Raw genomic sequence first — 26,806 nt, forward strand, 5'->3', positions numbered from 1 at the left:
AAGGAACTTCTGACATATTATTCTAGTTTCAACGATGGTGCCTTCGTGCGTACCTGGCGAATCATACTGTGATAAAACTTTTGACACCGCGTGTTGTTTAGGATGAAGGCTATGATCTCCTCGCACAAGAACAGGAGGGTGAACAGGCAGAAGGAGAGGAGGCAAACGGTGAAGTCTCGCACTGTCAATGGAATCAATGGCACAGACCATGATCAGGAGATGGCGAACGGAGAGGAGAGCGCACAACCTCAGCCAACGCCATCAAGCGTGGGCATTCAAGGCGAGAGACAGGCAAACAAAGTCAGAGTAACAACACCATACTTGACCAAGTACGAACGAGCACGAATATTGGGGACGAGAGCGCTTCAGATTAGGTGAGAGGTCTTTGCATCTTGCTCGCATTTGATCTTATGCAAGCATGCCGTCACAAGCATGAATGCCCCAGTACTTGTTCCCTTGGATGGCGAGACTGATGCTTTGCAAATCGCAATTAAGGAGCTCTCGCAACGAAAAATTCCTCTTATCATCCGGCGCTATCTACCCGATGGAAGTTTTGAGGATTGGAGTGTCTCCGAGTTAATTAGCGAATGACACATCATCTTGTTGAATCCTCTTCCCGCAGTTTTACCGGGCTCTCGCTTGGGTGTTATCTTGTCCTGTTTGACTATCTACCTCAAGACTTAAACTATCTTTGCAATATGCAAATATTACTGGAAGAATATCGACAACGCAAAGGTATACCATACAATAACTACAGCCGGCTATGAAATATTAGGTCTCTTCCCAATCTCCACCCACACCTCTACCCTTGGTTTGGCAGCATTTCGAGACCGGGGTTTACACTCCTTGGAGACGACCGCGCTTGCTCGCCGTACCTTTGCTTCCGGAGATTGCAGTTTGCCCACCACCAGATTATCTCCTCCCGCATTCTTGGCTGCATTTGTCGCATCTGCAAATAATATGCACTTATCTGACATGTCCAACCGATCCATACCATCCGCGATTTTGGCGATATCACGTCTCTTGCGCGGACTGGACTCCACATCTGAGTAGTGTGATGCAGATTGTCGTCGCTTGCTTGGCGATGACGGAACACTGACGAGTTTTTTGGATGGTGAAGCTGGTTGTGAGGAAAATGGATCCTCCAGTGATACATTCTCGACGTTCAAATTTCGCTTTGGTGCACCTATTGAATTAAAATGAGCGGCGCACTGAAAGAAGCCAAGTCCACTCTTACCTTTGCCCTTCGTTTTGGTTGCGGTATCTTTGACGACTTTAAACCCATTGGACTCGTCAATGTGATCAAGAGTCTGTTGTATCTCCCAGTCTGATGGTCGCATCTTCTTCCAGTCTTCCAAGACTTTGTTGGCCCATGCATCAGTCTCCCCTGCGACATGGTAATCGATAATATCAGACCACTCGCTGCCAGGTGGAGTCTTGTTCACGAAAACGACTTTTCCCTGCCAACTCTTTTGCACTTTGGGAGTACCACTAGGTGTAGTTCCAGTCCCAGTGGCGTGTACGACTTTCGCGAAGTCTTTAACGAGCTTTTTGAGACCGTGGACCTTGAGTGAAGTACCCATGATAATGAGCATATCGGGTTTGCGAGCGATGTCCATCGTTTGTATTGTGCCTATGTCGTCCCCAAGAGGGTGCGGTTCATCGTAGAGTACGATAGCTGGACGAAGAGTCCCAATTTTGAGAGCACGTGCAGAACGAGCAACTCGTGCTTCCGCTACTAGAGACTTAGCTAAGCCCGAAAACAAACATGAGAGCCGACTTACATCGTGAGATACATTCTGGGCAGTTCGGGGCTTTGCCATTCTCGAACGCGTGCAAATGCTCTTCGGTACAAGGCATCTCGGCAGAGCAGAAAGTGCACCGCACACGATGGATATCGCCATGCAGCTGGACGTTCCTTATTTCCTTGACTCTTAGCTTCGACTTCTTCTTCCCACTGGTCTTCGCTTGCTGGCTGGAACTCCCACGGAGCCCTATTCGCTCTTCTAGACCATCGATGTTCTGGGTGTACGAGCGTACTAGTTTGTGTTTTGAGTCTAGGGTTTGAATGAATCGATGTGTAGGAGCAGGAGTGGCAGCATCGATGGAGCGCTTGAGCTGTGATATGAAAGTATAAAAGACAGAGGTGGACGCGGAGTCACGGAACAGAGACGCGTCAAAGAGATCACGACCTTTCAGGACAATGTCTGGGTATCGCTGCTTCACGAGCGAATAAAGACCATCTGAAGACCGGAAATCCTACATCAAGAGAATTGTTAAGCCATCGCATCTGCTACACGTGCAGAGGACTCACCGGAATGCCACATGAACATGAAATACCTGCTCCGGTGACAACAACTATCTTTTTGGATTTGGCTACTGCCAAAGAAGTGTCAGAGAGTGCCCTCCGTGTACTGGACTCTCCAGACACTGCATCAAGCTGTAGTGAAATCGTCATGAGGTGATTGCTGCCTATGGTGGTGGTCGGAGGGTCAGGATTGATGTAATTGGGAATTCCGGATGTGCTAACACGCTGCCGACAACTCAACTGAAATTCAGGGTGAACACTATTTTAGGCAAATAGTTGTTGACACTTGTTTATGGACGTGTCGCGTCGCGCTTGTCACGTGACTGACGCGTCCTTAATGCCATCGAGGTATTAATAGATGGCAAAACATACATGGAGACTCTGATCTCAAGTTTAAATTTGATGTAGAATACCGCAACTCATAAACGACTTAATAGTCCAGAAAACAGCAGACAATGACCGACATATGTAAGGCACACGCGACCTCGCAGAACAAGGTGACACTGAACGCTCGCATATGTTTAGCTTAGTGTGAGACAGCCTTCTCGGACGTCGGAGTTCGCTCATAATACCAGATCCCAGTTTCTGCGCAGGTCGACGGAATAATAGAGTCCAGAGTTTTGAAGTGACCGTATTGCTCCTAGACCAGGGTCAAATAAACCATGGCACATTCATTATTGACATGACATACCGTGCCCAGAACATGGTGGAAGTACCAGATCTCCTCCAAAACAGCGCCATTAGCATCATAACAGCCAAGCCAAGGGTCAGCACCAGTCTGGGAGTAAAGGGCATTTGCGATCTGGGCGCGGGTGTATGTCGTTGTATTGGAGGGGACAATTCCTGCACTATTGTTGTCCAAGGTCGTCAGTAGTCACAGACTACGGCGAATAAACTTGAACTTACGCAGCGAGCATATCGTAAGTAGGATACATCTGGAAAACCTTTACGACAGTCTCAAAGAAGTTCACGACTTCCTGGTGTGTCTTGTATCCGGGCTCGTAGCAGGCAACATCGAATGTGGAAGTGCAAGTGCCATGCTTTGAGAACTGGTAGCAGCTCCGTCAAGAGGCCCGCTATGTAGGTGATATTGGCCCACCTCACGAGCCCAAAGTTCCTCATTAGGTGCGCCCTGGTTGATCCAGAAGGTATCCACTGCAACGAATGTTGGACCATACATGTTGACGCGTAATTTTGTTCACATACTGTAATGCAATAAGTCGGAACGACCGAACTCATGGATAAAATTTCTAACGCTCGGTCCATTGTAAGGAGTAATAACCGTCCCATTGGGCAAGGTCGACGGTGATGGCTTGGGGTCATACTGCCTGCTAAGGTCGCAATACTGACCGAACGTGCTGTGCAGAGAGAAAGGCGTTCATCAGTATTCATAAAATTTGAAAAGCAACACAACTTGCCCGTCGCAGTCAACTGGCAGTAAGCCATGAATACTCCAGCTGCCTTTTGGAAGCAGCTGATCATGGGACTCGAGACCAGTATATGTGTCCCAGTACTGTGCCTGTAGGACGAGCCCGCCCTGTACGACATTACAGCACGAATCTTCACGACTGTTGTGTTCTCGCAAGAATACTGTACTGGGAGGCCGACACAAGTCTCGATATTCGGGTATGTGGGGTAGAATTCGGCATGAACAACAGAAATCAGGACTCCGAGAACTCCGAGAATGGCAAGGGACAACATATCCGAGTTATAGGATGTTCGGGAGAGGCACCTCTTCGCAGGAGGATCGTGTTGCCGACGTTTATACCTGCGCTCTCACCTGCTATTTAATGTGCAGAGTCTGACCTGATCTGACCAGGCCTGACACGTCAAAATATCGACAGGGGAGCTACGTGGCGGAACGCCTTAGTGCGCCTCGCCAATTTTTTCGCACATCATTGACTCTCACTTTATATTCAAACAATTCTCACTCACTTATAAGTTATGACTTTCTTGTAGACTAGACTCGTCACTGCCTGATGGCGCATTTCTCAGTTGCTACCCAGTTTGGGTTTCTGACAGTCGAGAATTAGACTGGTGATACGTCGACTGTTCATGACTGCGGTATTCCACGACTATTGACCGAAGTGACCGCTCTAGGGTATTCTTCTCCGCTGTGAGATTTGTGCGTATAGGGTGACCCTGGGATCTTCGATTTCGGGATTTGCAAAATGGCACAATAATCAAGACATACTTTCCAATGCCCAGCCTTTGAGATCATTTGTTCTGCAGGCGCTCGCAAAAGGCTGTTAGGCACGGTGAGCATATCGGCCGAACGATGCCAGCTTGGTGTGTTCGCCGTTGGACAGTTATGATGGACGACAACCCCTCAAGACGTTGGTGCAGTGACTGCAAGAGACCAAACAACGTTTTGACACTTTCCGTTCTTGGCTCACGAAGATTGTAGAACAGAAAACGGCAGCTCTATGTGAAGGCATACGTGTCCTTGTAGAACAAAGTGGCAATGTGCGTCTTGCATTTGACTTAGTAGGAAACAACCCGCTCAGATGTCGTAGTCCGCTCATAATACCAGATTCCGGTTTCTGCGCAGCTCGACGGAGTGGTGGAGTTGAGGGTTTTGAAATGACCATATTGCTCCTAAGTCAAGGTTAAGGAAATCGCTACACGGTCTCTATCAACGCGACGTACCGTGCCAAGAACGTGGTGGAAGTACCAGACCTCGTCCAAAATAGTGCCATTGCGGTAACAGCCAAGATATGGAACAGCGCCAGTTTGGGAGTAAAGGACATTCGTGATCTGGGAGAGGGTATATGTCGTTGTATTGGAGGGGAAAATTCCTGCACTATTGTTGCCGAAAGCCGTTAGCAGTGATGGACTATGATAAACAAACATAAACTTACGCAGCGAGCATATTGTAAGTAGGATACATCTGGAAGACTTTTGTGACTGTCTCGTAGAAGTTCACAACTTCTTGGTGTTCCTGGTATCCGGGCTCGTAACAGGCAACGTCGAACGTGGATGTACAAGTAGCGTGCGTTGAGAACTAGGCGCTGCTCCGTCAAGAGGTCCTCCAGGTGAGTGATATTGGCTCACCTCGTGAGCCCAAAAGTTCTCATTAGGCGCGCCCTGGTTGATCCAATACGTATCCACTGCAAAGAATGGATTATACACCAGAATATGCAAGTTTGGTCCACATACTGTACTTCAGCAAGTCGTAACGACCGAAATCCTGGATGAACGTTCTGACGCTCGGCCCATCGTAAGGAGGAATAACCGTCCCATCAGGTAAGGTTGACGGCGACGGCGTAGGGTCGTATTGCCTGCTAAGGTCACAGTACTCGTTGTACGAGCTATGCAGGGAGAAAGACATTCGTCAGTGACCGTGATATTTACAAAGAAATTCGTCCTACCCGTCGCAGTTATCCGGCCATAGGCCGTGAATGGTCCAACTGCCTTCTGGAAGCAGCTGTCCCTGGGACTCGAGACCAGTATAAGTGTCCCAGAACTGTGTCTGTAGCACGAGTCCGCCTTGTACGACATTGCAACATGAATCCGTTAGGGCCGTTGTATTCTCGCAAGAATATTGCACTGGGAGGCCGACACATGCCTCGATGTTCGGGTACGTGGGTAAAATCTGAGTCAACGAATAATTGAGTTTGGCGTGAACTACGGAAACCAGGGCTGCGAGACCGATAAGGAGCGACATATCACAGAGAATGCGTTCGACAGAGATACTTCATACTGGAGGATCATGTTGCCGACTTTTATACCTGTGACCCTTGCCTGCTCACAAAGGCCGAAGCACCGACAGGAACGTGCGTATCGGGAAGCTGGACCACATGCAACAGCCGCAGAAGTGAATGGATGTGACAAACGCGCATGGGTGTGATCACGCGGTCACTACAAGGCCCGGAAGACCTAGTCAACGTTAACTAGCATTTAATAATCAAAGCCAAGTACTCACGAACCACGAATGACTGTAAGCGAGAGTTCATGCACCAAGCATTTGCAATGGGATCGACCTGGAACGCCATATTTGTGCTTGAGCAAAAGTGAAGGGAGCGTCGCCTAACTAAGTTTGGGCTGACTTCAAAGTTGCGGCTCAATTGCGGCTCAGCGCTCAGCACATAGGCCACTAGTTGGTACTGCGGCGGCCCTCATTAGTCTAATTTAATTTTTTTTGTTTGGACACTTGGATTTCTAATAGCAAGATATCTGTGGCAACGCATGGAACATGGAAGCACAAAGCAGATCAAAACATGATTCATCTGAGGATCAACTAATAGGTCCAGAGTCGAGCAAAAGTCCAAGAGCAGCTAGCGAGATTATACGTCGGTCCATCCACCTTCGTCCAGCTTGTAAGAGGCCTCGCTCTCAGGGCGGTCGGGGCTATCCACCAGCTTCGCGACACGTTCTTCAGCCCGTCCTGGAAGTTAGGTGGATAATGTTAGTACGGTTTGCATCTGGCCTCAGACTCCTTCTGGATAACACCGTAAGCTGTGGTAAGCATCAATGACTTGCCTTTGCGAAGAAACATCCGAGTAGCTGAGGAGTGCGATAGAATATGTCCGCCAATGGGTTTGAGAGCCCCGCCAGCCACGAACGTCATCGTTGCTCCTGGGTCGGCTATGCGAAGAGGATGAGCTGGAATTTCGAAGTATGACTAGTTAAATACATACATTGCACTTGGTTGGTTATCAAGACAGCAATCTGCGAGAGATATCAGTCTTTTAAAATAGTTTGCCAACAAACATCAAACGTTGAATTCCTCTGAAAGCTTTGTGAGCTTCGACATCACCTAATGCGAATGTATCGTGTCAGCAAACATGACCAGGAGTCATTTTTGAGTCATCATGCCCACTTGTGCTAGCTACACTGTGGTGAGTCTTAGCATCTGGCAATGCAGGCTCAAAGACCCACCTTCTGTTGCCTTTCGCTGAGTTCGCCACGACCAGAGAAATCGACGCGAAAGAGAGCCATGATGGAGTCCACGATCTGATTACTGAGTAAACAATTTCTTCGCAACGGAGATTGCAAGACCTACTAAAAGACGGAAGTCTTTGTCCTCCGCAAAGCGCATGGAACATTCGCTGATAAGTTCCATCTGCAACATATTAACGATGGCCGCATAACAGTAGAGAAGGGGAGCAACCTGGTGTTCACTATTAAAGGCACGCGCTGCGAGTGCTATGTCTCAATGATGTGAGGTATAAAGTCAGAAAAATACCATAAAGGATATTTTCGAGCGCCATATTCCCGTCCACACCAAAGCGTTCAGCGATGGACCTGATGCGATCTGGTCTGAATGTCCCTGATACAACAAGAGCGTCGGCGATAGGTTGTCACTTGTAAAATAACAACCACTGCACCTTCGGTATCGATATATGCGACCTATTGCTTAAATTCGATTTGACTTGATTGCAGAAGAAAGGCTCGCTCACCTTGCCAGAAGCCCCACCCATCTCCGGAGGGAGCTGGGCGACAACAGACATTGTGTGGGCCAGCTGTGTCTTTCCAGTGCGAAATTCACCGTAGACTGGTTTAAAACAGCTGAATGCTAAACACGCAAAAACTGGCGGGGCTAACTACCTTCGGAAATTGATTGTGACATCAGCCCGCCTGAAGCCAGTAAGCATGAGCCCTGTCGCAATGAGTCGATATACCCACCACCTAAGATTGTATCTACTGACTTGCTTCCAGTACTGATGATGAGCACGCGCTTTCTTCGATCCTGAACTTCAATGCCAGTTGCAAAGGAAGACCCCTTGTGAAGGATTATGAGTATTAGAAGACAATAGTAATGGTTGACGGCCACCGTGATTTTCTGTGCTGCCTCCTGTGTAACATTTTGGGTTGAAAGCGGAACACGGTCACCAACATGGATATATGCGCACCTTAATCTTCTCAACCTTTGCTTCCGACATACCCTACAAAGAAAACATCGAATTCACTAAGGTCACCCTCGAAAAATTGTAGTAAAATTATGCGAACCTTTATCTTCAGTAGCTGACGACGCGTAGTCATCACGACACCAGACACAGTATTGATGGAGGCGCTCTAGAGCCTCCATAAGCCTGGTTAAAATTGCGCATATACTGGGTGAATACCTTGAGTTTTAAGATATCTTGCACGTTTATGCCCTATAAGACGTTGTGAGTCCCGAGCATATATTCGAATGAGAGATACCAACATGTTGCTGTAATTCATCCACATTATCAAAGAATGGCGTCTGTAACGCGCCGCGTACACGTGAGCTTTATAGCGAATATCAACGACCGTAAGCAACCTCACCTCTTCGATTTCTTCACCGCCTGGACTCGATGGTCGGCTGGGAGGGGGCATGCTTCCTTCTGGTGCGGCATGTCGACGAGGGGCCATAGCTGTGTTATGAAAAAACGAAGAGTCCTAGAATTGTATATGGGCTAGAAACAACTAGGCAAGAACCTGCAGCCAAATACTTCATACTTAAAAGAAGCAAAGCGACTGATGCACAGCCACCGCTATGACCTCGGACGGAAACGGAAGTTAGACTGCTAGACTCTAGTACATACGAGGTGTGCTTGAAAACAAGGCAGCGCCAGCCACGTTCAGATCAAGGTACTCTGCCACCAACGTGGCCATTTGTAACCCTCGAGCTGGTCGAGAAACTGTCACAAAAATACAATATTAATACATTGACCACTGCACTGGTTGACCTGCTACATATAGTCCCTGTTGCGTTATGGTTCGTATGTCCATTTACGGGCAAGCCCCAATAAGCACAGTCATCTTCCGCAGAGCACTTCCTGCATATGAACTCTTTGTAAAAATCAGGCTCGTGTGTAATTGAACAAGGAAGAGAAATCGAACATACTCCAAACAGAACTGTGTGATTTAGATAATGGTAGAGCTCGTAAAGGTCTGCTCTGAGCTCATACTGATCCACAGGTTCGGTCTTGGGCAGGTGTTCATGATACTTTTCAAAAAAGCTGCGTGGAAATCCGCCAAAGATACGAGCGATGGCCAGACTGAACTCCGCACATGTTAAGATGAAACTGCGATTACTCCGCCTTTGCTGTTGGACTCACTCAGCCTCATTGTGACCGTAGTAAGATGACGGATCGAAGATAACAGGTTGACCCGATGAATTATCTATGCCCGCGTTACCGCTCTACTAATATCAGCAAATAGCTGCGAATGCTCAACAAGACGCTTACCCAGAGGTCACCATGTAATAGCACCGGCTCAATCTCGAGGGGCCGAAGCAAGGATGGTATCACTCTGTACAGCTGCAGTAGCTGACTCCCGTCATAAGTCACCACGCACTTACTTAGACTTACTTGTTCCCCTTTGATGCAAAGTTCTGAAAACGTGCCTTTATCGCGAAGCTTGGCGAGGAGATTTCCAATCATGGCGCTGTAGCATTCTTCCCAGGTTTGATGCCAGTTGTTGTCTTGCCGAGTTGCTCCGCAGAAGGTAGGCACGTGAAATCCGAAGCCCATGGTGCTCTTGTATACGTGCAATTCCGTAGCTAGCCTCATCCCAAGGTTCCCCTGCTTTGTGGTTTGAAGCAAGACTTGTAATATTCCGGTATTCCGACAGGAAATAAGGCTGTTCAGATGTTGCGGCAGAATCATCTGGACCGACCGCTGCGAGCACCTGAGGAGCCAGTCCTGGTGCAGCATTGTGTATGGCTCTGAGTGACTCTGCCTCTCCCACGAACTGTTCTCGTTCGCTGAACGAACCTACTTTGGCATAGTACTTTCTCCCAAGTGATGATTCTATGATCGGAAAACTGAATGTGAAATGTGCATGTGGCTCTATTTTTTGAAGGTGGGGGAGAAATATCTCGTCCATATGTGCTCGGTATCGAACCAAGTGACTCGGCGGAGCATGTAGGTCGGCCTCGCGCTAGATTCCATTTTCCCACGTTAACGGAGGAGCCTCGGCTTTGTCGAACACAAAATCACTCTCTACTTTTCTCTGCACAACTTGATCCGATTATCTTAATCACTCCCCATCCAAATTTTATTCCTAGTCGTTCATGCAGAGCTTGTACCGTACACTATAACCGTCTTATAACATCTTATGTCTTGAGCTTGATGTCACACTACCGGTCGAACGCCTTCACCTGCCAGGTCTTTCACGTATGTACATGTATCTGATGCCTGGCCAAGTCCTCCCTGCCCGTGGTTCCTTCCCTTCTCTTTGGAAAGGTACGTATTTCTTCGCTGTTCTACGTACCTCATATCGTCTGTTGGCTGATCTTAGCGCTCTAAATGTCACCGTGGTGACGTGGTGGGTGATGATCCTGTATGGTCTTTCTTTTCCCGACGACCACTTTCTGATTTGGCCGAGCCTGTCGTCAGAGGCAGCTCGCGAGTGTCCTGCAACTTTGTCCCGGAGAAGCGTACCTGTCCATAATTTGTCAAATCCCTTCTGTCGCACTTCTACCGCTTACGCCTCGAGTTGGGTGCTGCACCTAATGAAACTTTGTTCGTCGTCCGTATAAAAGATATCCTTGCTGACCCAGACCCTATACCGATTTATGAACCAGACTTTGTTCTGAACCATGAACCATATCATAACCCGATCAACCCTCAAAAAACTTGACCCGCGTCGGCCATTGTCATGGGCCTCGCTAGCTCTGCCTGAGGCAGCAAGTCTTAACACCTTGCCATTCTGTCTGATTGGACTTTCATGCGTAGATTTTCTAGCTGGTTTTACAGTGAGCTGTGGTACATCCCTTCATCTTCGTTCGTCGTGTTTGGACTCGATTTGATCTTGGGTTTGAAAATAGGTTTCCCCCTTTGCTTGAGTACTGGTGCTGGCAATCAGTAGCCGCACCACGGTAACCTACGAGACAATCATTCGGACGGCACTATACCCTGTGTATTCCTTAAACGCTGACAGCTTTCAACTTTGGCCCTGCTTAAAGTGTGATGAACGAGTAATTGCAAAAGCGCAGTCGGGGTCTTGGGCGCGTAGTTGCCTGTACCCATGAATATATAGCACTGCAATGCCGGGTGCCAATACACTCAAATCTTGGAAGTGCTCGTGACGGGCGGAATCATGTGGTTTAGACCGGGGGATACCGCACCATGCAAGTTAAACGACAGCTACTATATTGCTGAAGTCCTTGAAGTAGCGGGTTCAGGGGCCATTCTGAATTTCGGACGATGTTGGAGTCTTTACTGTCAGCTTCATCGAAACGCATCGCTTTACTAGAACAACTCTGGCATTTCAATATAACAGTACAAGTCACGTCAAACAGCTGATCAGGATATATTTATGTGCATATTTACGGCGAGGCAAGTGCACCTGCGCGTGGCATTTAGTTCTTGCAGTTGCAGTTACCAACCAGGCAGTTGCAGCTGTTGACAAATAGTCAGGAACCAGTCATTGAAATGTCGCAAGGCAAAACTCACGTGGTGGTGCAGTTGCATTGCTCGGTGTTGTTGTTGAACATGATGATGGTGGTGAGTGCGGTTAAGCTGCAAGACGGTGTCAGCCGCGTCATGGTCAGAGGGCTCAGATTCAATATCCAGACAACCCACCTTGTATGTGAGGCAGTTGATGATAGAGCGGATTGCTGGAGGAAAAGTCAGTCAAAGAGGGGCTATTTTATATTGCCAACCATTAGTGTAGTAACAAAAATAGACAGATGATAAGCAGAAATTCAAAGCGTGTATTTGTATCCGTCGATCCCAGGATTGTCAACACTGTCATGAGCCCCACAGGGCGCAGCAAGGGAGGTAACTAAAAAGGGTCGGCTTCCGCTTCAAGTCTGACAAGATATGAGCGCTATGTATGAGCTGCGGGACATGCATACCACCACACTAGTACTAGTAAAGTAACACAAGATCGACTTCTCCTCCAAACCTGATAAGATAATTCCAGGACCCTAGATCAAGAGGGGTATACTGATACTGGTTTTTTTTATCGGTCACACATGTGGCTGAGTTGAACCAGAACGTTCATAGCCACTGGGTCTGATTCGTTCATGTTTATTTTTGATTTGTCAGCTCTTTCGTTGCGACCTCTCTCTCAGTGAACGTCCTCGAATTCGCCTGCCGTCACATAATAGTTCTGCATCGTCATAGTGTTTAACCGGAACCTGTCATGACTGCAACTTCGTCGTATCTGCTTTGCCACTCACGCCTCCCGTTTCCTTGATTGCGTCGGATCAGGAGCTCCTTGATGAGGGGACGTCTGTCACCTGCGTTTTACGCAAGTTCTTTGGTTTTGTTGAGGTATCTCTCGATCGAGTTCGACAAGCGGTTCGTGATCGATCGATCAGTTTCCGGTTGGACGTTTGTTGCCCGTCACTGCTCCTACTTATTACGGCACGTCGTGGTCCTGGAGAATTTTCCTTACATGACTCGTGACAATTGTGCCACTATCGCTCCGCACGTTCCATTCGCGTTCTGATCGATGATCGATCGGAAGGAACACCCGCGTGACATGCTACAAGCGCACGCATGTGATGTTGAGTTTGTCAACAATTTAACTGTTCTCGTGCTTTCAAAGACGCCCAGGCAAAATTTAGATCATGCCTGATCCTCTTTCAATCCTTTTCGCGATTGCAATGCTGCCTCGCAGCATTCGATCCGTAGTCGAGTCCAAACGTCTTGCGGCAAGGGGCAAGGACACGAACCAAACTCATCTCCGTCTCTATCTCGAAGGAGGGAACAATCTTGGAACCGCTTGGCGTTGACAAACATGCGACGGGGTTTAACTGCAGAAACGTTCCGTATGGGAGAGCACGTGTACAACTGTGCGCTTATTGTCCACAGACAATCAGGCACACCGTCGATGAAAACACGTTCCATTGGGACATGGGAAGGGTCGAACCTTAGGGAGTACAACGATTACAACAATGATTTACCTGTCGTCGTGCCGTCGGTCGGAGGTCATGAGTGTGAACGAGTGAAGAGTGAAGCAAAGGCAAATTCCTTCCTTTTCAAATTGCTTGAAATTATATAGGTAGCCAAAGATGACACAGTGGGAGACATTGAAAGGAGAGAAGGAAATAACAGGTCCTGAGTTGTCCAGAGGCTGTGATGAATTTCAGGTGAAAATGGGAGCCAGGCATGAGTGGTGTTGCCCGTTCTGGACACTTCCGAATCAGGAACGGCGGTTGATCACACGCACTTGTCCTGATACTGCGACGAGGCATGAGGTTTTAATATTGTGTTATTCAGAGACCTCTGCCAGCATTTCACCAGGCCCTTGCTGCTTCTCGGACAGGTGCTCGCGGCAAAGAAAAACTTGACCGAAGCTGTTCTACTTTTCGACGGGTACTTTCTTTGGATTCCCGGAGATGGAGTAGGCTTTCGAGGACACTGTAATTACCGAGCGTTATTACCGAGCATTCTTGAGTTCTCAATTAACTAACTAAGCCCCTTCCTGCATTATGCGTTCCAAAGAATTTCCTGCACTTTTTCAGGCCTTCGAGAACAGGATGCCTGTTGTACGTTGGTTGTACATTTGAATTAACTGCGCTTCGTTCGGACTTTGTGGTATTAACGTTATCAGTCGCCAATTACAGCGACGCCGCGGCTAGCTGGCCAGGCCCCCACTGATTGGTATCTTGCCCATCACGGGGTATGGCCTGATATCAACATTGTCGTCAGAGATCTTGCTCGTGACTTGGGACAAGTGTCACGGAGGCGACTGCAGTTGTCTTTAAATGCCATATCTCATAAAAATCGGGTATGGCTTTGCTCTTCTTATTTCCCGAGGACTCACGACTATACAGAAGTTATGGAAAGACGGTCAAATAGAGTATTGGAAGAAGATTAACTAACGCACGCGGTTGATTTCATTAAGTTTCACGCTCACAGCGGGTCCTCGTGATAATCTTTCTGAGCAGAGTTAGTCGGAGAATCGGAGACCTCAATGTGAATCTCGTCTATATCAACCGCTGTGGCAGCCGGACGAAGAACGAACGGCGCCAGGAGCTCCGATGTGACCAAAAAAAACGCGGTCATAATGGCAAACCATAAAAATCGATTTTTCATTATCCCCTGGTATTGGTAACTGATTTGTGCAGGTATCTATGAAGGAAGACACTCAATCTTTTTTGGAGCCGTTGGTTTGATCGCGAACTATCAATGTCTCGAGGATGGGAAGATAGACTTCACATTGCCTCTCTGTGAGCTCGTAGAAATCTTCGTTGGACTCTGATCGCGACATGCGCTTCGGTATCGCGGTTAAACCAACGACCGAGCATTGTGAACGTTGTTGACCCAAGGAAATGCTAGCATCGAAATAGATATCAATCAATCAGGAATCTCTCTTTCCGAGTCCCCTTGATGACGGTATCATTAACTCCTCATCCCTCGCCGTTCCGCTTGGTCCACTCTCTATCCTTTTGTGTATCCAGCGGCAGTCAATGCATTTCTGACATACTGCTTGTCAAAGCTTGACTGTCCTTGGTCAGGTTCATACTAGTCTCGGGGCCAGTATCACGACGAACCAGGCGTAAGGACTTTACCCATGAGGATGAGCTTGTCTTTCCCAACAAAAGCAGATGTAACAAGACCGAATTCAAACTTGGTGTATATGAGAATAAGTCCGCATGATTCTGCATATTCAGCAGCAGTCGTCCATGGCTGCAAAGACGCAGCCTGGATACGGCCGAATAAATCTTGGCCGATGGGTTGAGCAGCTGATGAAGTGGGTATGAGTGACTTTGAACAAGCTGTACCAACAATATCATCACATTTTTCAGGCGAGATATTCTCGTCGTGAGTGCCTTGCTCAGCCTTGGTGGACGGAGTGAAGATTGGTGTCGGAAACTAGTAAGTTTGGGATCCTTCTATCTTCTCCGGCATTGGGATACCGCAGACAGTCTGCGACTGCCCAGGTTGACCCTGTTCACAAAGTCATCCCGGTGGCTCCAGGAGGTTATCCGGACAACGAATCAGCTCACCAGTGATATACATAATGATCGCTTCCATGGGCACCAGTACTTTGGCCAGCCTTTCTTACAAGCATAGTCATGGTGCAACCCTCGAGTTGCTCGCGGTACTGCTGGACCTCATCTGCATCTCGTCAATATTGACAGTAACAAGATGGTTAGGAATGATATGCGTTAGCTTCTCAAAACCAGAACAGCGAGATGCCTGCGAGGAGTTTGCCCTTGCCTGGGATATCCTAGAAGCAAAGCACATGAAATCAGGCAGAAAAGAATTCAGAGATCCACGGACACTATTGAGGATGACATCGTACACCGATATCCGCTCGGTTGCGACAAACAATAGATGATCGGGCGAGGAAGTTGCATAGATGTCGCGGACCTTTCCTCTGGAAAGAAGTTGAGGGTCTGGCAAGTCCATCTGCAGCAAGGCTGCACTGCGGGGTGAAGAAAAGATTTTAAGTACGTCTGTTTAGACGGGATGGTTGGACTACTTCGGCGATCGCAATATTTGAAGTGGTGATGTAAGTACTCTAGAGTCTATGTATGTATGTATGTATGTATGCATGCATGCGTTAGTTGTGTCTATATTCCTATTACTCCTATTATGTTACAGGACGCCGTGAAGATATCTTTGAGGACTCCGCACTATACAGTCGGGACGAGCCTACAATCGTTGTCAGCACTTGAACCATGTAACCGAGGGTCGGGACACCGACAAGTCATATTTGACCAACTCGTCAACATCAACGAATGCTGCTGAGGCCATTTGACGGGCTTCTATCCACATCCAGACCTGTCTCGAGCATAAGTATTTGTGACAAAAACGAAAACATCCAGTATCTACCTTCAACAACGCTCCAAAGTTTCCTGAGGGTAACTGTGTCATCGACTCTTGAGTTGTCATCTGCCGTCCGAGCTGTCGCAAAATTGGCAATGCGCTCTTGAACAGATCTAGACTCGGGTCCAACTGTCTCCCAATGCCTTCAAGAAGCAATATTGAGATAACCGTGTTGATGAAATCCGCCTCCATCTTGACATGGTGCTGCCGCACAGCTGTTAGAACATCGGTCAAAATGTCCGAAATTTTGATCTGCCCAAGTGAGAACGTTTTCCGTTTGATGCTCAGAACGATGTGTTGCATCTTCAGCGCAAACGTCTCGGTGTCGGTCGCAAGTTCAGGAGTCCGGCAACGTTCGACCATCAATTGACCGGCTCGGTAGCCATCAAACTCAGCAACAGCCCTGAAAAGATCGAGGAAGTTCTTGCGGTTTGTCGCGTTAAGCGTTGTCACGAGACCAGCATCGATGAAGACGATTTCAGGAATGTAGCCCTGCTCCGATGAAATCCTGAGTTCCTTTTGCCACTCCTCACGGGAATGTCTGAGTGAGCGTAGTCGAGCTACTATTTGATCAGATTCCGGCGGGCCCTCGACGAGAATTTCGGCAGAACCCTTTTGGGGAAAAAATGAGGAGTACATGCTCATAAGGAGATCACGGGTGGTTGGAGGCTTTGTAAATTTGATCATGATGTTGCCTGGATGAAGATCAGAGTGCACGAAGTTGTCAAGTAGTAGCATTTTCTGCGGGGCAATGGGTTAACGAAAACTACTGGAGATAGTTCACGGACCAAGAAAGCATCCAATCCGACGGTTGCCAATTGATCATCAAATGGCCCACCTCCGTTTTTCAAAAAGTACTCCATACGCAGAGCATTTTCGTATTCCTCGACAAGTAAGTCGGCAGTCGAAAATGTCTTCAAAGGACGTGGAAATGAGACGGGCACATTTCTCGAAGCAAAGTTATTTTCAAATGTCAGCAGGTTCTCTGCCTCAATTCTGAGGTCGAGTTGTCGACGCATCATTTCACCAAAGATGCCGACCTCCTCTGGAAGTGATAACCATTGCATACCAGGGAAAATGGTAATGATACGCGCAAAGAACGTCATTATGGATAGGTCATGTGCGATATCCTTAGCGACGCGAGGATGTAGGACTTTGATGGCGACAGATGCAGTAGGTACTGAAGGTGGAGGGTCTTGCAGGATAACGGGGGCTAGTGACCCTGCGGGTGATTTAGTTTGCCGTTTTGGACCAAGGTAAGAGGGAGGTATAAGGTCATGCTTGAGAGTTGCCCGATAGACCTACAGGTAATGAGTCCGTTAGTAGCCTACAGAAGCCCGCAGCGAACCCACTTGTGCAATGGCACCGACTCCTATCGGATTCTCATCAAAAACTTCGAATACCTCGTCGAATGACCGTTCAAAAGCCCTTTCGATGATCTGCCTAGTGTGCATGAATGAATGTGGCTTGCCACGCGAGTGCAAGGACCCCATTTTCTCGCAAAGTAATGACGGGAAGAGGTCAGCACGCGATGCCGCCCATTGCCCAAGCTGAATGGTCAGCGAATAAGATGGAAAGGACGCTATGAAATAGATACCTTGATGAACGTTGGCCCGGCGGTCTGCATTCTCCTGACAAGAAATTCGTACCACCAAATGGCTCCCCACTTGTCACCCTTATATCTACGTTCAGGCTTCCCAACAAGAAGCATAGGCATGGTAACGATGACAGGTATGAACAGATAGAACAGGTGAATGAATCTTCGTGCCGTCAACAGAGGTTCCCACAAGTGTTCCTGCAACAGTGATAATATCCGCGAGGAAATAGACATATGGGGCTCCGCAGGCGACCCTATTATAGGATCTTTTGCTTGTACGTTTAAGTCGTGTTCCGTACACGGAATAAGGGTCGGCGAGGAAAAGATGGAAGGTAGGTGGAGCTGTTGGTTAGGATAAAGGTAAAGTGCGACACCGCCAGTCACGGGAATAAGCCATGTAAGATTGCGCCATAACCGGGTGGGTGGTTTGTTGGGGCTTTTGAACGACTGTAGACGGGATGGAGCAGTATGTTGTGATCGCTGAAAGGTATGACGGACGCTCAACCCAGAACCATGGACGATACTCGGGCGGTAAGATAACACTAGCAACCGCATTTGTGAGGGAAGTGCATGTATACGCTGAAACTGCATCCGTAGCACTGAAACAGTACTTCTGTATTTCTACACGTTCGTTAGGAAGACAGCAGTGCTCTGCAGAGCAAATTGGTTGACTCGGCAATATTTTCGGAGCGAACAACTCACCGTCATGTGCTAGAAGATTGAAACACACAAACCAGATATTAGCGCTACGCACTCCAGTACAGTTGTGATGGTTCTGGATGACCTAGTCTGGGACAATTGCCTGGCCAAGCGGCATTTGCTTTCACGGCTGCCGACTTCCATCCGATTTGGGAAGCACTCCATAACACGTGATTGATAGACCATGGTCAATGCGTCTTGATTCTTGAAGCTCGATTGTTCACGAAAAACAAACGCGCAATAAAATAATCATACACTTGTTACGACGTTTTTTCTGACTGTTGTCATTCTTTCGAATTTTGACCGTTGGTTGTGTTGGTTGCGCCTCACGCGTATAATGATCAGATTATTCTTTATGAAATATCGCTCACGTGACCGGGAATATGGTGAATTTGAGTCTCTGCTGCCGGGCCACCACTACCTCCTCCATGCTATAAGATCACTACCAGCACCGGTATTGCACTGATAAGTGCCCCGAATCACCGCGGGAAGTGTGAACGTTCAAGTCTTGTTGCAAGTCACAACCTGGTCACTTCTTATAGCCAGACACGCGCTCAAAGCTGTTCATAGCTTCAGATCTTCTAGCCGTTCATTTGCTTTGCCATTTCGTATTCATACGGTTGTGAGTCTACAAAGTTCTTTCCCAATGAACACCTGAATTACTAACTTCATATCTCAAGTGACAATACCACGTCGCCTGCTTCCTATACAAAGCACTGAGACTCCCCACTCTACGCGTTGCATTATTTAAGTACACCGCAGGAGCGGGCACGATCAAAGATGGCCAAATCAACGAAAACACCCAAAGGTCAACCGACGCGCAAGCACAAGAAACGGCGTCTCTCCTACAAGGATCACTTTGCCCGTCTCATGAAGGAGGTAGTGGAAGTTGTCCCCGAAGAAGTTGCTTCTACCTCGTCCTCGCCTGCCGCATCTACTTCGACCACTCAAACTGCTCCCGCCCCCAACTACTCTAATATCCTCCTCATTGAGAAATTCCAGGATGCTCTCGACACTCGGACAGCTGTATGCCGCCGCCTCGAGATCCTTGTGCGGAGCTCAACTTTATATACGCCATCAGCACAAGCTCGCTTGATCAAGTGCTTACGGGATGACTACATCCGGGGGGACAGAACGAGGAAGGTCATTGACAATCTGCGACATTCTGATTTCATCAGTGCTACAAGCATGGCAAGTCAGGATGCAGATTTTATTACGAAAGAGGTTACGGAGAGCACGAGACTTTTTTTTGAGGGAAGTAAGGAATTGCAAGAAATAGGAGATCAAATTGCAGCACAGTTCTCATAGTATTAGTAGGTTTCCGTCTCAGGCACTATTAATGGGTCTGGGCGCTAACATTCCCTGCAGGTCACGCGTTCGGCATGTCTATGTCTCGTGCTCGTCACTTTCTTGCACTGAAGTATTGTAGCATTTATTCTACTTGCACTCGCCCGTAACCTCCTTTCTGTATGCACCAGAAACCATAATCAAGTCGCAGCGTTACGGGCCCATCGCTCTGTACGATAGCGTGCATCAAACCGAATAGCAAACCAGATCATGGGAGTACACGCCAGGCATATACTCGCAAGCAGTACGTAGGTCCATCCAGGACTTGTTGCGTTGACAATAAGGTCTATGAACGAATTAACCAAGAACTACTGAGCACTGAAGTGAATTGTAGCTTTGCCACGCAAAGCAAACGGAACCCTCTGTGAGTTAACGTGCTGAGATGGACAAATTGGCACCTATTGGTAATTGCATCGTGGTCTGCGGATATGTGTGCTGAGCGCTTGATTTTTGTTGATTGGCCTTTGACAATCTGGACAAATCAGGATCTTGCATCACCAAAATCCAAAGGATAGATGCTGGCAAGCGCCTGTCACCACGCCGAGGTCCCGGGAACAGATCCATCACGCTCCTTCCCGGCGGATGTTAAGGAGGTGAGGGTCGTAGATCCTAATACCTAGTACCCGAGCAAAAGCGACACCTTGTTGGCATCATGTTTATTTCCAACCTAGGTCTCAGCGGGGCGCCGACTTTGAGTTACGAATATGAGTATGGCAGCGTACAACTGTTACTTGACCATAAGGCCTTCCGAGTCCGACTGCCAACTTGAACTGCCAGTTTCACGTTGAGCTCAATCCCATGACTAAGCACACGTGTTATGTAAAAGGTTTTGAAGAGGTTCTTAAAAACTGAGCTAATTTGCACTTGTACCAGGTATTGATACTGTAGTGGCGACTCAGTACTGAGTCCTGGATTTCGTTTCTCCTGCAATCATGCATATGTGTCTCTTACCCACAAAAATTCTACTGCACATATTCGCTATTTATAAAGACAGCAAACTGAGCTCCTGTGCTACACTTGCTGTTCTTGCAGGAACCTGTAGGAAATTCAAGGAGCCTGCACTTGATACCCTTTGGAGAGACATCACTGGTTTTAAGCCATTCATCTCATGCCTGCCTGGTTGTGTCACTAAAAAAAAGCGAGGAAAGTTGGTGAGCAAAACATCTATCAAAAAGTCTACATGACATCGAATGCTCAAATTTTCCAATAGACAATGTGAAGACCTCTCTCTGGTGGAGAGTGGAGGCTTGTCCATCAATATACACGGCGTATTCGCTCCTTCACAGTCTTCGACATTGAGCTAGATATGATAGACAATCAGTTCCTACAGGCACTTCATCGCCATTATCAACACCACTCTTACCGAACCTTCGTAGTTTGATTTGGCACGTCGTCCGAGAACGGTTCCATCCGCTGTGTGCCCTCCTTGGGTCAACTGTCACGTTCTTGAAGCTGGGCAATATGTCGCCCTCATCGTTAGCTTTGTTAACTTTCCTCGGAGCTCGGTGTCCATCTCTTCGGGAACTCACCTGTGATTTATATGACAATGATACTGAAGAACGTCTAGACGCAATTTGTGAAGCTCTACATGGCTTGCGAGGGCTTTACCGTCTTAACGCAGGGTACATTACCTTGCGAGAGCTTCTTCGCTTGGCTTCTTTACCGTCGTTGAAGTTTCTGAACTTCGGCGTGGAGGAGGAATACGATTACGAGGAGGAGGAGGAACGCTACCCCACTCCAATAATTTTCTCCCAACTCGATCAAGTGCATATTATTGCGTTGTCAATTTTCTGCCTCAATCAATGTCTCACAAGTGTCCGTTTCCGCTGTGTCGATCAGTGTCCATTGATTGCAGCGATTTAGATGGTACAAAACTCCTGTATGATCCACTGGACATTCCAGGTCTCATTATTTCCCTCTCGGAGTGCTTCTCTCCTGCTCTTGAGCAACTTCATTTCCACTTCGAGTTCGAGTTCTTCGCCTTTACCGATGAACGCATACTTGCTGATCCAAGCTTTGCACTTGGATTCGACGCGGTTGCCCCATTGTTGCCGTTTATTCGCTTGACAAACTTACGGCTCGATTGGATATGCACTTCGGCCATCGATGACGCCTCACTCAAAACAATTGCACAATCCTGGCCTCAGCTCGAGACCTTCTTGTTTGGAAGTGCAGCTCGTTGGGTGATGCCACCATCTCTCACCTTTATAGGACTCGTCCACCTCATACATCATTGTCGGCGCTTGCATACAATTGGAATGTCCTTTTGCGCATGTCAAGTTGACATCAACAACGAGCCGTTCTCTCAAACCATTCCAAACGTGAATATCACCGAACTTTCTGTGGGGATGTCTCCAATCGTCGATCCCATCGCTGTTGCCAGCCAACTGCGTAGATTCCTGCCCAAGTTGACTCATGTGAACTCCTCCCTCGACTGGCTTGATGATGACATCCCCACGCCGCCGCTATTTGAACATCTTGAGGAAGGGTGGGACAGGGTGAATGTGTTACTGGAGGATTGACTATTACCAGCACGATGGTACTGTGGCTTTACAGTTTGTAAATGATATCATGACTTAACGTTGATCCGAAGAAACCAACATCTTATTGCCATCATGTGTGAGGCGCCCGCAACCCCAAGCTAGTCTCTCTGACAAACACAGAACCCAAATCTCCGGGGGATTTTTCACATGCATAGCGTTACACTTAGAGATATTTTCATGGGTACCCTTGCATGATATCCTCTGTTCTTCATCTAATCCGCATTATCATGCATCTCTTGAAGTGTTGCAGTCATAGTCTAAAATGACTGCTGGCTAGTAGCGGGGTTGCAGATTCTGTTGTATAGAGAACCAAGTCTCCTGTTCGGTTTCATCGACACAGGTCTGCAAGGCCTTCGCAATAAACTTTCCACTAGATGTATTGATGGTATGATACAGCACAGATTTGTGTACGTAAGATGATAGCATAGAGAGCAAAGGAGAGACTAATGTATGTAAAGTATATTCCTGTGGTTGAAGACGGGTCATATGATACAATGGAAGCAGGAGCGAGACACAGGGAGCTGCAGGATTAGTAGATTGTCCAGATAGGATACACTACTTGGTTTTCAAAAATAGCTTTCCCGCAACTAGGATTGCAACATCCTGCCGACGTAACGTGTGAGAGCGAGCAGGTGTTGTCAAGTAAGGATAGCAAACGTACGATGATAAAAGTCGCCAAGTTTAGATGCCTAACGTGAGGTTGGGCGCCATTCTCGGCAACTTCGACGGCTTCCTGCATGTTCACATCATTGGGATGCTGTTCTTCGGGGAGGTCGGGCTACGTATGAGAACTGAATAAGGCTACAAGATGACAATAAGAAAACACGTACAAAGTTGAGAATCACCGGTTCAGCACCATCGTCCTCTTCAACAATGTCATACAGGCTGCTGGAATGATCATTCATAGCGTGCTTCGCGACAAGAAGTGTCAAAAATAGCACTGAAATGATGTTCACGGTATCGCTCACCATGATCTCACGCTGGCTTGGTTTGACCCTCGGGTAAGGGTGGAAACGAAGTAAATGTGATGTCCTGTAGCTCGGCAATCTCATATCGCTCATCGAATACTGGCTTATCACGAGTGAAGATGAAGGGAAAGGAGTGTCGTTTGTCCTGCGTGAAGGCATTTGGGGTTAAATAGCAGCGGAGGTTCAATGGAACGAAAGCGAAAAAAAATTGGGGCAGACATTAGTCTAGCTTGAGTCTAGGTTCTAGAACCCCGATTTCACAATCCCGACAGGGCTGAGATAGTGCCAAATACCTGGTGGGCGTCTGTCTCAGCGTGACACTTGTGGATCGGCAAGTGTTGGTACAACATTTGCTTCCGTGGAACCAATCCTCTAACTCCATCTTCGTGGGCGACCTCAATCCAGAAGCATCCATAGCACTAAACGAGAGGCATAAGACAGCGCAGGAGGAACAGCATGACTATGATTGGACACCAGGTTGGTCCATCAAAGCTATGGACAGTCGTTGCAGGACCTTCACGATACACACCAGACCTCGATGTGTTCAATCGAGCCTTGTGCGCTGCCCAGAGCATCACAATAATGTTGTGCGAGCCAGACGCGTCCCTGGCTGGAAAAGAAGTATCAGTATATACGAGACATAAGTGCGTGGACTCTCTTATGGAGAGCTCTGTTGTACGGGACAAAATATATCTGTGACGTGCTAATCAACCATCCTGATCATGAGCGATCGTATCCCCTTAACATGCCAGAAAAAAACACCCAATGCCAAGTTACTCGTCGTCAGCGAAGACAGCGTGACAGTATGTGACACATTGCGTGACCCAAAAAGGGGCATCAAAGCTACTTTGCGCACGAGCCAGGCAAGTTTCCAACCACCATCATGAAACATGAACACGACTCAACAGCGTGCTCTCAAGCTCCCGAGATGTGTCAAGCATTGATATGAGTCAAGATAGTCACCATGGCTGCATCAAGATCGTCCCCCCCAAGTCTCAACTGGCGCAATCGCCTCCATCAACATCGACAAGTGGCAGCTAATGCCAGCATTGATATACCCCAGAAACAAAATATGGTTGGAGTGAACAAGACACTCACCAGTGACTATGAGTCGGCTCAGTGCCCCCCTACACGCGTCGTAAGCTGTTTCAAATTCTCCACAAATTTCCGCGCATCAAGACGCGAAAAATGTCGAACCGAATGATCCAACCTAAGAAGAAAATGCCATCAAGCTGCATAAACCATGAAGACCTCCAGCTCCGTTGCTGACGAAAAAACTGGCATTTTTCACCGTCGCAGTATGCAGTTCTTGCCATTATCGACGCAGTTGGCAATGTCGAGCTGTGACCGATCTAACTTGAAGTGCGACCAAGCATCTTGCGTGCCCTCGTGAGGGGCACAATATGTCGTAGGCGACTCTGATCTGCAAGGGTCCGTGGGTGCGTCAAGTGGTATCGAAGCCGCTCGTGTCGTTCTTCAAGATCAGCAATTCAAGAAATTTGGTCGCAAGGAGCCCTCTTGCGTTAGCTTGAGTGGTTAAAGCTGAGCCAGATTTTGCGTTGCGGGGATGACAGTGGTTTCGTGAATGGTTCCGTGTTAGGTCCACAAGCTTGAAAACGAAGTGGCTCTGGACCCAGGGTGGACCGTGCACACAACTCCGCTCGCCAATTCTAGCCACAGTTTCTGCAGCTCCCTAGCCGATTATACTGGTCTCAGAAGTCTAAGTATTGATTTATTTTATCGGAATTGTTGTCTGGGACCACACCACTTACGCATGCATGAAAGCTCTGGAAGAGGACGACTCTATCTGAGAACAGTTCACTACATTGGAAAGGCGATGGTTCAGCGTTGCACCTGGAGTCTCTGTCTTGGACAAGTCGGACCTCTTAGAGTCCTACATACTTCTCTTACTCACGATACGTCCAGCAATTTCAACTTGCGTCTGGGCTTGAAATCCCACTGTCCTGATCTCGCTATGGAACTACCGAAGTATCGCTGCTCACTGCTAATGGGCAAGTCGCCCTTCCCTCTGTACGGTGCTCGCTGAGTTTTTTTTCAGGACGATTCCATATGGCATTCGTCCTCAAGCTTTTGGTCTATATTCTGTCACATCGCAATTCCTACGCGGTGAATTCATGCTACGCAAATAATACCTACATGAGCTGTCATCGCAAGTCACTGCCATATCTCCTACACAGCGCCAAGAAATAGAGGCGAGCAAGGTTCATCGGCACGACATCTGAACGCCAGGACAGCTTACCTGCATGCTAGACGACCTTGTAATTTTTTTTGTCATCTTCCTCACTGTCTGCAGTGTCTGATCTTTTGGTGCCAGGCGACTTGGGACTTGACGCTTTATTCTGTGTATTGCGAAGTTGTACAAGTCAGTGCTCTATCTGTTTTTCGTACTCGACGACCTTTGCTGATGAATCGTGGGTCGCAGCAATCAGTTGCAAAACATTTAAAGACCCACGTGATAGCGAATGCTCAAATTTTCCAATAGACAAAGGCCCCCGGAAGCTCCCTATGATGTTCAGCCGTCAAGATCCTCAAAAATGGCCTCAAACAAGCACGCCGGGGCTTTGCAAAGACCTCTTTCTGATGGAAAGTCGATTGAATATACACGCCGCATCCGTTCCTTCATGGCCTTCTACGCTAAGCTAGTCATGATTAACGATTGGTTCCTATAAGCGCTTATTTCTGCGCTATTACCCACATCGCTCTTGCCGAACCTCTCACCTATTACATTCTTGGAATTGGGATACATATCAGCACCCATCTCGTTAGCCAATTCTACTTTGTTGGCCTCTCTTGGAGTTCAGACGGACGTCTATGTGACTTGCGGGAGCTTTTCCGCCTTAACGCATGGGTCTTTAATCCACGAGAGCTTCTTCGCTTGGCTTCTTTCCCATCGTTGAAGTCTCTGCACTTCTACCTGAAGCCGTACCGCGAGAACAAGACCCAATCCAATCCTACTCCAACAAAATTTCCCAACTCGATGAGGTGTACATCGTTGCACCATCACTTTCTACCCTTAATTACTGTCTTACAAAAGTTCGAGCACCTGACTTTGGCGCGGTCGCCCCGTTACTGTCGTTTAGTCGCTTGACGCATCGACAGCTCGGCTGCATATGCACCTCGGACATCGATAATGCTTCGCTCAAGACGATGGCGCAATCCTAGCCTCAGCTGGAGAATTTTGGGATTGGAAGTGCGGGTCGCTATCCAGTCATCCTATCTTTCACCTTCGTGGGACTCTCTTATCTTATATATCATTTCCCCCTCCTGCACACTATTGACATGTCACTTTGCGTATATGAAGTCAACATCAACAGCGAGCCGTTCCCTACAACCACTCTCAACGAGGGGATCACCAGACTCTTGGTGAACATGTCTCCAGTCGTCGGTCCCATCGCCGTGATCCGTCGACTGCACAGTTTGATGCCCAAATTAACTTACGTGACCTTCTTCGCTAAGTTTGATGTTGACCTCTCCTTACCGCCGCCACTCTGAACATTTCAAGGATAGATGGAGTAGGGTGAATACGTTTCTAAGAGGTTGATGAATATCAGCACAACGGCACTGTGACCTTATAGTCTATCGATATTATTACTTGACGGACACAGAACTCGAGTCTGAGG

At 47.8% G+C, this 26,806-nt stretch overlaps 12 protein-coding genes across 12 annotated transcripts; 4 read left to right on the top strand and 8 right to left on the bottom strand.

Moving 5' to 3' along the window:
• Positions 1–111: 111 nt before the first annotated feature.
• Positions 112–591, top strand: BJ212DRAFT_1275699 (RNA polymerase, subunit omega/K/RPB6; the record flags this gene model as incomplete). Its single annotated transcript, XM_041331233.1, has 2 exons — positions 112–374; positions 432–591. 2 exons carry the CDS (start codon positions 112–114, stop codon positions 589–591), a joined length of 423 nt encoding a protein of 140 aa, XP_041191129.1.
• Positions 407–2,539, bottom strand: BJ212DRAFT_422213 (DHS-like NAD/FAD-binding domain-containing protein). Its single transcript, XM_041343158.1, has 4 exons — positions 2,315–2,539; positions 1,785–2,259; positions 1,238–1,735; positions 407–1,186 (listed from the first exon to the last, which is right to left on the bottom strand). Exons 1-4 carry the CDS (start codon positions 2,456–2,458, stop codon positions 762–764), a joined length of 1,542 nt encoding a protein of 513 aa, XP_041191130.1. The 5' UTR covers positions 2,459–2,539; the 3' UTR covers positions 407–761.
• A 295-nt stretch (positions 2,540–2,834) lies between these two features.
• On the bottom strand, positions 2,835–4,009 carry BJ212DRAFT_1301164 (ribonuclease T2-like protein; the record flags this gene model as incomplete). The annotated part of the gene is made up of 6 exons (XM_041333089.1): positions 2,835–2,948; positions 3,000–3,156; positions 3,215–3,357; positions 3,408–3,463; positions 3,515–3,666; positions 3,723–4,009. The coding sequence occupies 6 exons, from the start codon at positions 4,007–4,009 to the stop codon at positions 2,835–2,837; spliced, it is 909 nt and encodes a 302-aa protein (XP_041191131.1).
• A 674-nt stretch (positions 4,010–4,683) lies between these two features.
• On the bottom strand, positions 4,684–6,427 carry BJ212DRAFT_422298 (ribonuclease T2). The gene is made up of 7 exons (XM_041343160.1): positions 6,234–6,427; positions 5,680–6,169; positions 5,468–5,619; positions 5,363–5,418; positions 5,170–5,312; positions 4,958–5,111; positions 4,684–4,906 (listed from the first exon to the last, which is right to left on the bottom strand). The coding sequence occupies exons 2-7, from the start codon at positions 5,973–5,975 to the stop codon at positions 4,793–4,795; spliced, it is 915 nt and encodes a 304-aa protein (XP_041191132.1). The 5' UTR covers positions 5,976–6,169; positions 6,234–6,427; the 3' UTR covers positions 4,684–4,792.
• A 167-nt stretch (positions 6,428–6,594) lies between these two features.
• Positions 6,595–8,647, bottom strand: BJ212DRAFT_1482721 (Rad51-domain-containing protein; the record flags this gene model as incomplete). The annotated part of the gene is made up of 18 exons (XM_041340472.1): positions 6,595–6,695; positions 6,761–6,895; positions 6,949–6,979; positions 7,029–7,067; positions 7,131–7,139; positions 7,190–7,264; positions 7,314–7,456; positions 7,497–7,580; positions 7,639–7,660; positions 7,711–7,805; positions 7,859–7,888; positions 7,937–8,033; positions 8,085–8,105; positions 8,164–8,196; positions 8,261–8,326; positions 8,377–8,409; positions 8,460–8,498; positions 8,561–8,647. 18 exons carry the CDS (start codon positions 8,645–8,647, stop codon positions 6,595–6,597), a joined length of 1,140 nt encoding a protein of 379 aa, XP_041191133.1.
• Positions 8,648–8,870: 223 nt separating this feature from the next.
• On the bottom strand, positions 8,871–10,105 carry BJ212DRAFT_1516946 (fructosamine kinase PKL/CAK/FruK; the record flags this gene model as incomplete). The annotated part of the gene is made up of 6 exons (XM_041341683.1): positions 8,871–9,067; positions 9,123–9,276; positions 9,337–9,419; positions 9,466–9,537; positions 9,589–9,784; positions 9,849–10,105. The coding sequence occupies 6 exons, from the start codon at positions 10,103–10,105 to the stop codon at positions 9,008–9,010; spliced, it is 822 nt and encodes a 273-aa protein (XP_041191134.1). The 3' UTR covers positions 8,871–9,007.
• A 4,511-nt stretch (positions 10,106–14,616) lies between these two features.
• BJ212DRAFT_1447928 (uncharacterized protein) lies at positions 14,617–15,591 on the bottom strand (the record flags this gene model as incomplete). The annotated part of the gene is made up of 7 exons (XM_041338470.1): positions 14,617–14,700; positions 14,743–14,921; positions 14,976–15,018; positions 15,126–15,150; positions 15,197–15,239; positions 15,265–15,292; positions 15,319–15,591. 7 exons carry the CDS (start codon positions 15,589–15,591, stop codon positions 14,617–14,619), a joined length of 675 nt encoding a protein of 224 aa, XP_041191135.1.
• Positions 15,385–18,427, bottom strand: BJ212DRAFT_1367564 (uncharacterized protein). Its single transcript, XM_041336143.1, has 8 exons — positions 18,311–18,427; positions 17,609–18,259; positions 17,364–17,561; positions 16,800–17,312; positions 16,018–16,752; positions 15,890–15,966; positions 15,463–15,837; positions 15,385–15,409 (listed from the first exon to the last, which is right to left on the bottom strand). The coding sequence occupies exons 2-7, from the start codon at positions 18,197–18,199 to the stop codon at positions 15,819–15,821; spliced, it is 2,133 nt and encodes a 710-aa protein (XP_041191136.1). The 5' UTR covers positions 18,200–18,259; positions 18,311–18,427; the 3' UTR covers positions 15,385–15,409; positions 15,463–15,818.
• Positions 18,428–18,716: 289 nt separating this feature from the next.
• On the top strand, positions 18,717–19,742 carry BJ212DRAFT_1367575 (uncharacterized protein). The gene is made up of 3 exons (XM_041336144.1): positions 18,717–18,820; positions 18,878–18,929; positions 18,988–19,742. Exon 3 carries the CDS (start codon positions 19,088–19,090, stop codon positions 19,613–19,615), a length of 528 nt encoding a protein of 175 aa, XP_041191137.1. The 5' UTR covers positions 18,717–18,820; positions 18,878–18,929; positions 18,988–19,087; the 3' UTR covers positions 19,616–19,742.
• A 694-nt stretch (positions 19,743–20,436) lies between these two features.
• BJ212DRAFT_1367579 (uncharacterized protein) lies at positions 20,437–21,368 on the top strand. The gene is made up of 2 exons (XM_041336145.1): positions 20,437–20,805; positions 20,865–21,368. The coding sequence occupies exons 1-2, from the start codon at positions 20,587–20,589 to the stop codon at positions 20,871–20,873; spliced, it is 228 nt and encodes a 75-aa protein (XP_041191138.1). The 5' UTR covers positions 20,437–20,586; the 3' UTR covers positions 20,874–21,368.
• Positions 21,369–21,697: 329 nt separating this feature from the next.
• On the top strand, positions 21,698–22,548 carry BJ212DRAFT_1367582 (uncharacterized protein). The gene is made up of 2 exons (XM_041336146.1): positions 21,698–22,193; positions 22,248–22,548. The coding sequence occupies exon 1, from the start codon at positions 21,841–21,843 to the stop codon at positions 22,174–22,176; it is 336 nt and encodes a 111-aa protein (XP_041191139.1). The 5' UTR covers positions 21,698–21,840; the 3' UTR covers positions 22,177–22,193; positions 22,248–22,548.
• A 204-nt stretch (positions 22,549–22,752) lies between these two features.
• On the bottom strand, positions 22,753–23,324 carry BJ212DRAFT_1482726 (uncharacterized protein; the record flags this gene model as incomplete). The annotated part of the gene is made up of 3 exons (XM_041340473.1): positions 22,753–22,800; positions 22,859–22,975; positions 23,028–23,324. The coding sequence occupies 3 exons, from the start codon at positions 23,322–23,324 to the stop codon at positions 22,753–22,755; spliced, it is 462 nt and encodes a 153-aa protein (XP_041191140.1).
• Positions 23,325–26,806: the final 3,482 nt, after the last annotated feature.

The sequence above is a fragment of the Suillus subaureus genome, assembly GCF_016647635.1.
Source record: "Suillus subaureus strain MN1 chromosome Unknown BJ212scaffold_24, whole genome shotgun sequence".
Taxonomy (NCBI): Eukaryota; Fungi; Basidiomycota; class Agaricomycetes; order Boletales; family Suillaceae; genus Suillus; species Suillus subaureus.

Coding starts and splice junctions, on each gene's coding strand:
- BJ212DRAFT_422213 (XM_041343158.1), bottom strand. CDS start 2,458: ATGACGATTTCACTACAGCTTGATGCAGTGTCTGGAGAGTCCAGTACA. Junction 2,260..2,314: donor CATGTTCATGTGGCATTCCG/GTGAGTCCTCTG, acceptor CTCTTGATGTAG/GATTTCCGGTCTTCAGATGG. Junction 1,187..1,237: donor AACCAAAACGAAGGGCAAAG/GTAAGAGTGGAC, acceptor TTAATTCAATAG/GTGCACCAAAGCGAAATTTG.
- BJ212DRAFT_422298 (XM_041343160.1), bottom strand. CDS start 5,975: ATGTCGCTCCTTATCGGTCTCGCAGCCCTGGTTTCCGTAGTTCACGCC. Junction 5,112..5,169: donor ACTTACAATATGCTCGCTGC/GTAAGTTTATGT, acceptor CGGCAACAATAG/TGCAGGAATTTTCCCCTCCA. Junction 4,907..4,957: donor TCCACCACGTTCTTGGCACG/GTACGTCGCGTT, acceptor ACCTTGACTTAG/GAGCAATATGGTCATTTCAA.
- BJ212DRAFT_1367564 (XM_041336143.1), bottom strand. CDS start 18,199: ATGCAGTTTCAGCGTATACATGCACTTCCCTCACAAATGCGGTTGCTA. Junction 17,562..17,608: donor CCGGGCCAACGTTCATCAAG/GTATCTATTTCA, acceptor CTGACCATTCAG/CTTGGGCAATGGGCGGCATC. Junction 16,753..16,799: donor TCGGATTGGATGCTTTCTTG/GTCCGTGAACTA, acceptor ATTGCCCCGCAG/AAAATGCTACTACTTGACAA.
- BJ212DRAFT_1367575 (XM_041336144.1), top strand. CDS start 19,088: ATGGCCAAATCAACGAAAACACCCAAAGGTCAACCGACGCGCAAGCAC.
- BJ212DRAFT_1367579 (XM_041336145.1), top strand. CDS start 20,587: ATGCATATGTGTCTCTTACCCACAAAAATTCTACTGCACATATTCGCT.
- BJ212DRAFT_1367582 (XM_041336146.1), top strand. CDS start 21,841: ATGCCACCATCTCTCACCTTTATAGGACTCGTCCACCTCATACATCAT.